This window comes from Schistocerca cancellata, chromosome 6 (genome assembly GCF_023864275.1).
Source record: "Schistocerca cancellata isolate TAMUIC-IGC-003103 chromosome 6, iqSchCanc2.1, whole genome shotgun sequence".
Classification (NCBI taxonomy): domain Eukaryota; kingdom Metazoa; phylum Arthropoda; class Insecta; order Orthoptera; family Acrididae; genus Schistocerca; species Schistocerca cancellata.
Genome location: NC_064631.1, coordinates 334762883 through 334775126, shown reverse-complemented (window position 1 = coordinate 334775126; position 12244 = coordinate 334762883). Strand labels below are relative to the sequence as shown.

The window sequence follows — 12244 nt, the reverse complement described above, 5'->3', positions numbered from 1 at the left end:
AGAAATCATATAATACCGTAGCGAAGCAGCAGCAAGAACTCTATTGTTGAATCTGAGTGAATTGTGTAGGCGGTAGCTGAGTGAACCAAGCGCACTGTTTCTATATACACCATGCTGTCGATAGACGTCTGTTCGCTAGTACTGTAGTCGTTTCTTTATAATGCTACTTGCACCAAATGACACCGTAGAGAAGACGTCGTAATAATAGCGTCCACTTATAAAGTTGTGGGCTAAAGGAAGGGCTTTCGTCTCAATACGCACAAGAGGGAAACAAGAGGCGAAGGTAACTCACGTACGTCTCTCTGTTAATTGAAGAGTGGAAATGCAAAAGTTCTAAATGCCATTTGTCCTCAAAACGCGTTTCAGCGTTACTGTGTTTTCATATTCTGTTGCGTAGCCGTCGACATGTTCAAAGTGCCGAATAATCGAGAAAATATTTCAAACATTCAATACTAGATGGTGCATGGTCTTTGTAGCAAGCAGTGCGTCAAGATCTTCTTTCAGCCTGGGACGGTTTGAAGGGATAACACAAAAATTATTGGTGAGTGGGCACAGGCATCTGATACGTTACAGAGATCCTGCAATTTCAGAGAAACGAAGAAACGTAAACAAGATCTTTATTCCGCAAGATTTACACAAAATTGTAGGCTCACATAAAGCTATGAACCCATTCCATGTGATTCCAATGCGTACAACTGGCTTTTTTGACTTTAATGACGCCGTTGGAACACTGTCGCCAACGCAGGCGTGTACAGGAAGACCTGTTCACGATGTTAGCATTTCTTTTGCAACAGCAGACGGAATTTTAAGTGAACTTTGCAGCATCTGATCCCCAAGAATTGTGTAGGAGGCAGAAGTCATCTCTGCTTTTTTAATTGAATATGAATTTGTTTTCTCTACCAAAAAATTTAATAGACACGAGGAATAATTTTTGTTGTTTACAGTTCTACTAGTTATAGAACCACCGTAGTATTTTTGTATTTGCAGAACAACAAATAAAATGTGGTGCCTCAGAATTAACAGCAACTGAAACGAAAATTTTCTTTTTGACGTTTAGAACCAATCAGCTGCCAAGCATGAAACTTAGAATGTTTTTAATAAATTATCTATTTTCTAATTTATCTCTTTTTTGCAGTGACGAAGTGAGCAATATAATTGGCTGGTATCAGAATAGCTGCCCAGTTTTTTTTTCTTTGGATACACATAAATTACGTACAAAAAGAGAGACCGATTGCAAGACGACTCACCACTGTGCAACAAAGAGTTGCCGAAAAACAAGTATACACATACTAGTTTATTTTGCAAAGGGATATCTTATTACAGGTAACTGAAGGAAACTTTAAAAGTACCGGTACGCAGAAAATAAAATCAGATAAAGACCTCCTTTGGTCAGATACAGATCCCACTTAGACCTCCTCATTGGAATGTTCCGAAGAATCTGCAGTGTCACTGCCACTGCCATGATTATCTTGCTTTTTCCCCACAGCACATCGTCTTCATTCCCATCTAATGCATTTCTTACAAAGCACTTCTTAAAGCCAATACAACTGATGCACTGGATGTGCATGTCCAAGCAGTCTGGATCCCTTCCACAAGCAGATATGTCCGCAGCTCGCGGTCTAGTGTCTAGCGTTGCTGCCACTGGATCACGGGGTCCTGGGTTCGATTCCCGGCCGGATTGGGGATCTTCTCTGCCTGGGGGCTGGGTGTTTGTGTCGTCATCATCATCATCATCATCATCATCATCATCATCATCATCATCATTCGTGACAGTGGTCAGATTGGATTGTGTAAACAAACTGGACTGCGTAAAAATTGGGACTTTGTACAGGCGCAGTTGAGCGCCCCACAAACCGATCATCATCATCATCACAATCAGATATACTCAAGGCTTCATTAACTTCCCATTAGGGGTCAGGGCTCGACAACCTTGAAGTAACCTATGGCTGTACCCTGTTTCAGATGTCTTTAAATGGCTAACTCACCACTACATCTAAACTTGTGGCTGCGACGTCATGCCTCCTGGAATGGCGGCAAGATTTGTGTTTCATTTCAGGATTCTGCCTTCCTTGCTGCTGTCAGAAGCCCTTTAAAATCATCAAGGCGGGGGCCTTTCTCGCCACCACGTCGGTACGGCCCTAGATGTATGTGACGGATATGTTACGCTATCATTGTGCAAGCGATAGTATATTTTGTATGCTGTAGATAACAATATGCCGGCCGCAGTGGCCGTGCGGTTAAAGGCGCTGCAGTCTGGAACGGCAAGTCCGCTACGGTCGCAGGTTCGAATCCTGCCTCGGGCATGGATGTTTGTGATGTCCTTAGGTTAGTTAGGTTTAACTAGTTCTAAGTTCTAGGGGACTAATGACCTCAGTAGTTAAGTCCCATAGTGCTCAGAGCCATTTGAGCCCATTTGAGAAGGGAAGGCCTGTTTCCCTGGTCCCCGGCTCACTCCCACAAGCATTGTTCTGTGTTGTGTACCGTACTGTACCTCCAAGGAAGGGACAGTTATGTTGCGAAAACCAAGCTGCAGGGGAAACTACTTCGACTGATTTTAGAACTGAAGCGTTAGGCAGCTATGCGTCTTGACTTGTGTCTGGTGATAACGCCGTGGTAGGGTAGAGACGACAGTGAAGGTCAACCTTTCCCGTGATGTGCCTCGCACCCCAACCACGGAGCGGGCAGTTAAGTGAAACATTGTGAGCAGCGAAAGAAATGGAGTGCGGCAGTGGTGGGGAGGCGGTGGGAGTAGTGGTGGGGGTGGGGTGTGGAAGGGGGGAGTGACGGTCGGCGGCCGAACCAGCTGGTCCTGAGGGCTGCGCCGTCAGTCGGGCACGCGACCTCGCACAACGCAAAGCGGCGCGCTCACCCACGCAAACACGGCCAGCTCCTCCGCTACCGCGCCCATCATGTCCGTCAGCTGTTGCCGCGTACACAGGTAAACACGACGAGACGCACGCGCACACACCTACAGTTGCTCACCACACTTTTTCGCGATATATCAGGAATTTACTACATTTTTTGTAACGCTCCTCTGGAAGACTTTGGACTTGTGCGTCACTGCTCAGTGTCATTAGAAAGCGGAAAGGGGTGGGTTACCAAACGGGCCGGTAACCAACACCGTCAGCACTTAGGGATATTGACGAAAAAGTATAGTAAGATGCACACATCTAGCAGCGCTTGAAGATTCTTCGGTCAGGCAGCAACCAATGATTCGGTGCCTCATTACAATATAGTGGAAGTTTCAGTAGTTTCTTAGGAGGAGGAGGAGGAGGAGGAGGAGGAGGAGGAGATTAGTGTTTAACGTCCCGTCGACAACGAGGTCATTAGAGACGGAGCGCAAGCTCGGGTGAGGGAAGGATGGGGAAGGAAATCGGCCGTGCCCTTTCAAAGGAACCATCCCGGCATTTGCCTGAAGCGATTTAGGGAAATCACGGAAAACCTAAATCAGGATGGCCGGAGACGGCATTGAACCGTCGTCCTCCTGAATGCGAGTCCAGTGTGCTAACCACTGAGTAGTTTCTTAGGATGAAAAGCTAACACTTCTATCACGCAATGACTATATCAATAAAAGATTCATATTACGTTGAGGCAAAATCCGCGTATCCACCTAGCAAATATATATATAGATTCTATGCTATTCTTTTTACAACACGCTACGAGTTTCTAGGGTAAAAAGTTGTCAGTGGAAAATAAGGAGTTATCCCAGAAACACTTTTAGACCAAAGTTCTTTTACTGTATTTCTCTGTCTCAGGACGAAAAAAATATCATGGCCAGGTTCGACGCGGTTATCATCAAATAACATGTTTAAAAATAAAAGTAAAATAACAGAAAACTAAATTACAAATGAAACTAAGTTATAAACACAACGACAGGCATCTGACGACGTTACACATCTGTGCTCAGATTGCTGGAACTGGAAACTGCGGTTAATTACATAACAGTATACGGTTCGTAACTCTTGAATCCCAAATATATGTTCACACTTTAGGCACCTGTCCTGGCCTGTTCAGCTGACAAGTCGAGTCACGACGTACTGTATTCTAGTGCTTACGGTTGTGTACAGAACTCAGTTTTATTTGTAATTTAGTTTCCTAGTATTTTGCTTCCCACTTTTTTCCTTCTTTTTAAACTGGTCATCTTATGAAGATTTACTAAGAAATTGGAACCGGTCATGATATCACCTGCATCAACAGAGGCTGAGAAATATAATAACTTCTTTTTTTAATCGGTCAGTGGTTTCCACCGTGCATGTCTAGTCTATGTAACTTTTAGTTCGTTTTTAAACTTTCTTATGGGAGTGTATTATACCGACAACTATCTGCTCAGCGTTCCCCACTACTGACGGAAGTAATTTATTGAACGGTAGCAGAGACGAATGTCATTAATATGCATGTTTTTAAACAGTGATTTCAACTTAGTACTGAGTGCTTGCCCAAAAGTTCTCAAACTGAGTATCATAAATATTTGCCAACATGTTATGTTGCCATATTAACTTTTTCGTTAAGATAACACTAACTTAATAATGACGTGGGTCAGTACCTGAGAAATTTGTATCTGAAGTAGAACTGACTGGATTAGACAGGTTGTCGAAAGCCTGTTCAAAAAGTTCATTGTCGAATATTTCCGACCATCGTATTACTAATGAAGAAACATCACCGATTAGAGCTCTTATTTTCAAGAGGGAAAAAAACGCACTTATAAGATATCGGCTCCAGCAAGCGATCCCGGACGTTAATTTGGGCCATAATCATGTTAACACGCAGTTATGACCTTTTAAATATTCGCGCGCGCCAGTTTGTCACTCACTCCACCGCCTGAAACCGAACGCGAAGTACTGTGCAGCGGAGTGACACCACAGCCCTCCTACTTGCGGGCTGTTGATGGCGAGGGAAGGGATGACGCAGCCACGTCTGCCGATTGTGTTTCGAAATCTTGTTCGACGAGTACTCAATATTTTACAGAAAAGAGTACGATATCAACTTTACACACATATATGTCCAATATGATTTTAACAATGTTCAAGATGTCTCAAAATCAAATTGATGCACCTAAGAAACTGAAGAATTATTATGAAATGAAGTTAACGACTTCGGTTTACAAGATAATCTTGCACAACACACTAAAGAACAGCCCAACTCCTCCAACTGTACTTCACTTTAACAGTCATCTTTACAATCCAAAGAAAAGAGCGCATAACAGCGATGTTTATAAGCAAATAGCGCTACGCTACTTATTTAATGATACTCATTTCATTCACTTAATCAGCTTTTGTGAATTACGACATAAATGTTCAAAGCAAAGAGATCTCTGGTATCAGCTACAGATTAGAAACCGAGCACTCCGACACAATGATCAAAGCAAATCACAGTACTTCGCACTCGGACATAAAGCGGCTGCAGCGGGGCCGAGCGAGTGACAAACAACCGGTGCGAGCACATGATTAAAAGCTGTGCTTTCAGAAGCTCATAACTGCGTATTTTTAGAGTATGGCCCAAATTTTTCCGCGGGATCGACTGTAGGAGCCGATACCTTGGAGGTGTGCATTTTTCTCCTTATAATTTGTGGTCATGTTGCCGATGTTTCCTTGTGTGGCTTAATTCTGGAAGACGGATAGGATTACACGTTCAGGTAAATTTTCGTTAAGTACGTTTCAGTTTATGGGTGGAATGTAAGGAGGGTGAGATTTGTAGAATACCGTCGACAACGACTTCATTCGAGACTGAATGTTACATTTGTCAGACAAGGGTGAGGTAGGAACTCTTTTACTGTCGAAGAAATCACCCCAGAAAATGTTTACGGTACACACGAGAAACGTGTCAGGCTGACGAGAAGGGGGTAACTGCCAACAGCTCTCACATTAGCTCCGGAGGCTGTATCTTACAATTCCTGGTCAGTGTTATGAACCGAAACCTGCGCTAATGACCGACAATGTGAAAGTAATTATCCATTGGAACAAGTGGCATAACTTTCACTTTATAATAAGAACACCGTCATGGTGGCCTACTGCGATCTATTCGAACTATAATTACATAGGCTGTACTGGGACCTCACATAGAACCATGACAGGTCACATACAAAGCATAATTTTTGGTTAGATAGCACTTTTTTTTTTTTTTTAGCCATCGAGTTACGCGCTAGAGAAGTACGTAAGATTGGGAACGCATAACGACAACTGCACACAAAAGCCATTTTATTGAAGACATGTTCGAATAAATTTAGAAGATCTGTTCAAACTGTCTGCCCTGGAGCTCACCACGTGCTAAATACCTTTGCTGCGGTGACCTTTCAACTATATCGGGCATGACAACATTATGCTTCCAGTGGTGATGCGGAGCACTGATTCGGGCAATCAGCTCAACACTTGTGGCTGATGAATTAACGTTCAACACCTTCTTGACATTCCACCAAAGCAAAACAAAAGTATGGGGTGTTATAAATAGTTAAACTCGCTGGCCATGCGACAGGTCCTGCTCGGCCTATCCAGAGTTCCCCAAAATTAAATGCTACCTGAAATCGGGTATAAACATCAAAATATTCTGGGGCAACATCCAAGCAGTTACGTCAGTGTGACTCGCAGAAACAGAGCTGCTCCTGTTGTGCAAAGGCCCTACAGGATCAATCACTCCACCCCTGTTCGTTATATGTGACAGCTATGTCACATTTATTCTCAGATGTAACTACTCCGACTAAATCAACCCACACGTGTAAAGTATGGTTCATTTGTGAATAACAGATATCTAGAAGGCAGCATTATTTGCATTTCTATGGACAAATCACTACACAAACACCATACGATATACGAAATCTAGTGGTTTTATGTTCGTACTTTCAGAAGGTCATCTACGTTGTTCTCCTGCGACATCCTCCAAACAATTATGTGATTTGAGCCCCTGTAAGAAACACAAGGTGTCACACTTCTCTTTGAAAGCAATAGAATTCCGAGTTCTCAAATCCTGACTTCCATCACTAAAATGGAAAGAAGTAATAGTCTGTGTTTCGCTCAAGCGCTGATGATGAGCAACAAATACACTACACGTATACCGTGAATCTATCCAGTTAAGAAATAAATTCTCGTAGACACTACGATATCCTCTGATTATTCATAGCTCACCGTAACACACAACGTCGGTGAGCTACGCTGAACGCTGGATCCATGGTCTTATACGTATGAATACGTGGTACGGTTACCTTAGCGGGTGACAAACAAAACAACCAACAACGAATTGGTTACGGAATATTGCTTACCATGAGCAAAGAGCTACACTCATATGCATTACTCAAACGACAGTTTAAAAGAGGTACGCTTCTCAACAACAACAACGTGCTCTGCGTGTTACCTCGCACGGTTTTTTATCGGCGTAGTCCTAAAACAATTCGTATACCACATAATTATTACAAAGCTTAACAAGGAAAAGCTCACAGACCTATCACACCATCATCTTTGGCATAAACTCTGACCACCTAGAAAGGTTCGAGAGTGATTTTATTCCTGGCGTATAATCAGCGTCGGCTTAGTAGCTATGACAGCAGCTTGTCCTAACAACTGCAGACAACAGATACTGCATTACACCAGTCAGTCGTGAGCAGGCAGCGTTAAGTAGAGGACGCACCACTGTAGTGTGTCAACGTTGTTGTGTCACAAATCGCAAATGGGGGAACATCTCTAAATCAAGTGTTCCAGACATTCTCCAGAATGTTCTGGAAAAAAGAAAAGAGTGTGCAAATTTTGTCCCGCATGCCTTGACTCCCGAACAAAAGCGACATGTGGACGCCTACCGCGACTTGATTGAAATACTAAACGCAGACAAATTTTTTCAGGAAAATATCATCACGTATGATGAGATTTGTTGTTATCAATGCAAACCTATCACAAAACGACAAAGGCGGAAATTCGTATGAAGGGTTATCGCTTTGACGACATAACCGACGTTCAAGCCAATTTGTTGCACGAGCTGATCATCATCCCACAGAAGGACTTTTCTGACAGTTTAACATGGTTGTATGTACGTCCTGCACATTGAACTTAATTGGTGAGGTAGCGGTGGGGGTGGGAGTGGGGATGGGGGTGGTGTGTGTGGGGATGTGAGAGGAAAAAGAACTTGTTGGACCTTTCCATCTGTCTTCCGTCAATGAGCCACCGAGCCACATATTTCGGAGCTACTGAAACTGAAGTACTTCCGTCATTTCCGTTTCTTTGGTAACAACGACTTAGACACCACAAGTCCTTCATGGACAACTCGTATTTCGAGAAGCTATATCTAACAATAAAATTACCATTCTGGTAGGACAGCAGATAGTTTTATCCGATAGCAGAGTTCCTCCATCTTAAATGGTCAACAACTACGCGGCATCACTTTGCGTCGCCGTTCACTACACATTCACACCTACATTCCGCTATTCCTAGCCGCGACCATTTCCATACTACACTACGATGTGCTGAAGATAGGAACAGCACCTTAAGCGTCAGAACGACAACGATACATCCTCGCAACCACGGCGACGTACACTATCGCCTTAGACTTCATGTGCATACTCCGTGGATGAAATCGGGAGGCGAAAGCGTGTAATTCAGACTAATGTTTTCTTCGTTTAACACAGAACACATTCTTCCTACTGTAATGACTACATCAATACAAACGCAGCTGGCCAAGTATTGCGGGTCAATTGTCCGTCACAGTAGGATTCACTGCTGTTGCTGCAAGACGGGTACAAGCGCCTGCCAGTTATGTCACCTCAGACGCAACGTTACCAGCTATAACAGCGACGATAATTACGCGAAACTTTATGGCAGCAGATACGTGCAATAAAACAACTATCACGGAAGCTGAGGATCTGTATACCAAGTACGACTACATTACCTGCCACCATTTGTACAATATTCTGCACTTCACAGTGTTATCTCTGTGTGTGTACTTGGCAAACTTTAATGTTTGCGACTGTAGATTACATAGGCAGAGGAATGTGTTTTGCGCTGCAGGTTTAATAGTGAAATAATTTTCCCTACTGAAATATCTCAACGCTTAAAACAGAATAACAAAAAGCAAGGAAACTACTCGTGTAAATGGTGGTACAATAGGAGAAAAGCAATCATCCATCGTTATAATAACAGAATGCCAGCTATACAACAAAAAGACGACAAAAGAACGAATCAAGAAATGTGCTGCTGCTATGGCGTCATAATAAAAGCTTAAAACACTGTATTAATAGGCGGAGAACGAATTTATGGGCCACAGCTATGGAGCTTTCGGCCATAAAAGTCAGTCGCCGAAGATCACGAAAGGCTGTATTCAAAGTAAAGGCGGTAAATCATATCTGTCACGACAGCAATGCGAAGTCCCCATAATGTGGGTATAATTTGGCGGCTTTTTACAGGGTGTTCGGGAATTCATGTAGCCCGTGCTCCCTACGGGTTCAATGAATCATTAGAATGGCAACAAGGATGCGACAAAAGTTCACCTACGGCGTATTTTCTCAGAAAACTTCTATGAAGAAAGGACGAGTTAGCCAAACTGAACAGGTATACACAAGAAGAACCGTTATCCCTAAAAATTCTTTTAAATTATTTAAATATAGTGCCCCGTGAATGTTTTTCACAGTAATTTTCTATGGCCACCGAAATGTTTTCGTTATTCTACGTTTGTTGTCAAATTTAATATCTGTGATTACATAATGCATTATTCCTTTTTCTAGTCATTAGATTTCTGACTGGTTTTATGCGGAACGCCAGGAAATCCTCTCCTGTGCCACTCTCTTCATCTCGAAGACACTCATGGACACCCACGTGTTCTATTATTTGCTGGGTGCATTTCAATTTTTGTCTTCCTTTACAGTTTTTCTCTCTACAGCTCCCTCTAGCACCAAGGAAATCATTCCCTGATGTCTGAGAACTGTCACCTCATCCTATCACTTCTTGTAGTCATTATATTCCACATGTTCCTTTCCTCGCCGATTCTGCAGAGAACCTCCTCACATCTTTTATGAGCCCATCTTCTTTTAACATCCTGCTTCAGCAACTTATCTCAAATACTACGATTCTGTTCTTTCCCGTTTTTCCCACACTCAATGAGTCATTTGCACGCAATGCCATGCCCCAAACATACATTCGCAGAAATTTTTCCTCAAATCAACGCAGATGTTTGATATTAGTAGACTTCTTTTGGCCAGGAGTGACGTCTTTGGCTGTGCTACTCTGCTTTTTATGTCCTCTTTGTTTCGCCCGCCATGTGTTATTTTACCTCCAAGGTAGCTAAAACCCTTCTTTGTCAACAATTTTAACATTAAGTTTATCGCTAATTCATTTCTGTTACTCCTCTTTACTTGTGCTACTTGCCATTACTCTCTGTATATAATTTTGTATTCCGAAAAGGTATTGCCCCCAAAATGTTTCATAGAATGATAAGATTTCTTCTACAGCTGAACTTAGGTGTACAGCACGGTCGCTTTCAAAACTGATGATTCCATCTTTTTCTCAGGCTCGCCATCGAATGCACTCAACCAGGTCTGTTAGTTCCGTAGAGCAATTAATGCACGCAATGAAGAGGCACCAGATGCAATAAGACACACATATTATTTTAACTGATAACACCTAAAGATGGAATTACCAACTCCGAAATCGATCACTTTACAAAGTGAAATTCACCAATAAAGTTCAGCTGTTGACGAAAATTTTCTCATTCAGTGACACACCGGAAATCTTGCTTCGGCTTCGGCGTTGCAACAAGGAATAAATATCGATAACTACGAGTTGTAAGCAACGTCTAAAGAAAGATCAACGAGTGAAAAAGAATCAGTTAATAACCGAGGGACAATCCGGAACAGCTATGGAAAACTCGCGTGATGGTCTACAGTGCTGTAACGAGTGTACCCCTCACTGTAAGCGAATGGGTTAAGTTCCCACCTATTTACATTCATATATCACCTATGCTTCATGTTTGGGAAACGTAAATAAATAATAGGAGCCGACACATTTTGCTGCTGACATAAGACGACATGTAACGCGCCAACATTGTCCTAGGTGGATAAGGGCAAACATGGCCTTTGCTTTGGTCGTCAATACCACCTGACTCACTTATACGGTTGAAGAACTATAGCAGCGAACTGTATACAGTCTTGACAAGTTTGTGAGACGATTTGAGGGTGTTCCAAACAGTTCGTATCTCACTGCAGCACTGCATCAAAATGAGAGGGCGAAAAGGGGAAGGTGTGTTTTAACAAGTGCGCGTGTAAAAAAACTGAAGCAATAGTGGAACCCTATGAAAAGTTTTTTTTAACCCGGCCACGCATGAAATCTGAGCCGAATTAAATGAGACTTGACAAAAAAGTTTACATTTCTACTGATTAGGAAAATTCAGGAGTTGAACAAAAAATATGGAAACTTCGCGAGAACATAACTCCAAATGCTAGTCAAGGCTGTAGGTTGTGTCGTTGTATTTGACCACGAAGGGCACATGTGTAGTATGTCAGAGCTAAGTGAACTCGGTCGTGGGCAATTTGTTGATATTCCTGTGGTGGGTGCTTCTGAACCAAAGGAGCCGAAGTGTTTGGTGTCTCGAGCGGCACCGAATCGAAGATTTGAGTGATCGTGGCAGACGGTCACTGAAGAGGATTGAGATGAAAAACAAAAAGGTGCCAGCTGCAGAAGTCACTGTAGAATGTCGCACTCGCGAACCACGTCAGCAGCTAAAGAGCTCGAAGGTAGCTACATAAGCTGAGGATTCAAGGGCGAGCTGGAATTCCACAACCACTCGTCAGTGATGCAAATGCCCGAAACATGCTGCGGAAGCCATAAAACCTGAACTGTGGATCAATGGAACAAAGTCATTTTGTCGGAAGAGTCTTGTTTCACTCTATTTCCAACTTCTGGCCGACTTTACGTCCCAAGCGTTAAATTGGCTGAGATTTGGTGATGATTTGAGTACCCATATCGTATTTCATAAGCCGCATGGTTGCTCTGCAATGTTGCACTACTTCCAAGGTTTGTGGGACAATTTTGGCTTATCAGGTCCATCCCACAGTTGTTTGTTGCCCTACTGGTGATGTCGTTATCCAAGACGATAGGGCCCCTATTTACACAGCTTGCATCATCCAGGAATGGTTTTGTGACCACGAGAATAAATGTCGCATCTCTCGTGAGTATCAAAGTTACCAGATCTCAATATTATTAAGCCTTTCTCGTCTGCTTCGTTGTGTGATCGCTCTCCACCTCCATCACCATTACCTGAACTTGCTATTATTTTACGG

At 42.8% G+C, this 12244-nt stretch overlaps 2 protein-coding genes across 2 annotated transcripts in view; one reads left to right on the top strand and one right to left on the bottom strand.

Annotated features, from left to right (window-relative positions):
• The window catches only part of LOC126190751 (unconventional myosin-Ie-like), a 367405-nt gene that overhangs the window by 221263 nt on the left and 133898 nt on the right, over positions 1–12244 (bottom strand). The gene's annotated exons all lie outside the window — the stretch shown is intronic.
• LOC126190752 (uncharacterized) overlaps positions 2837–12244 on the top strand; it is a 53631-nt gene continuing 44223 nt past the window's right edge. Inside the window, exon 1 of the mRNA XM_049931261.1 lies at positions 2837–2938. Within this exon, the coding sequence (XP_049787218.1) occupies positions 2910–2938 (29 nt within the window). The 5' untranslated portion in view covers positions 2837–2909. The remainder of the gene's footprint in view (positions 2939–12244) is intronic.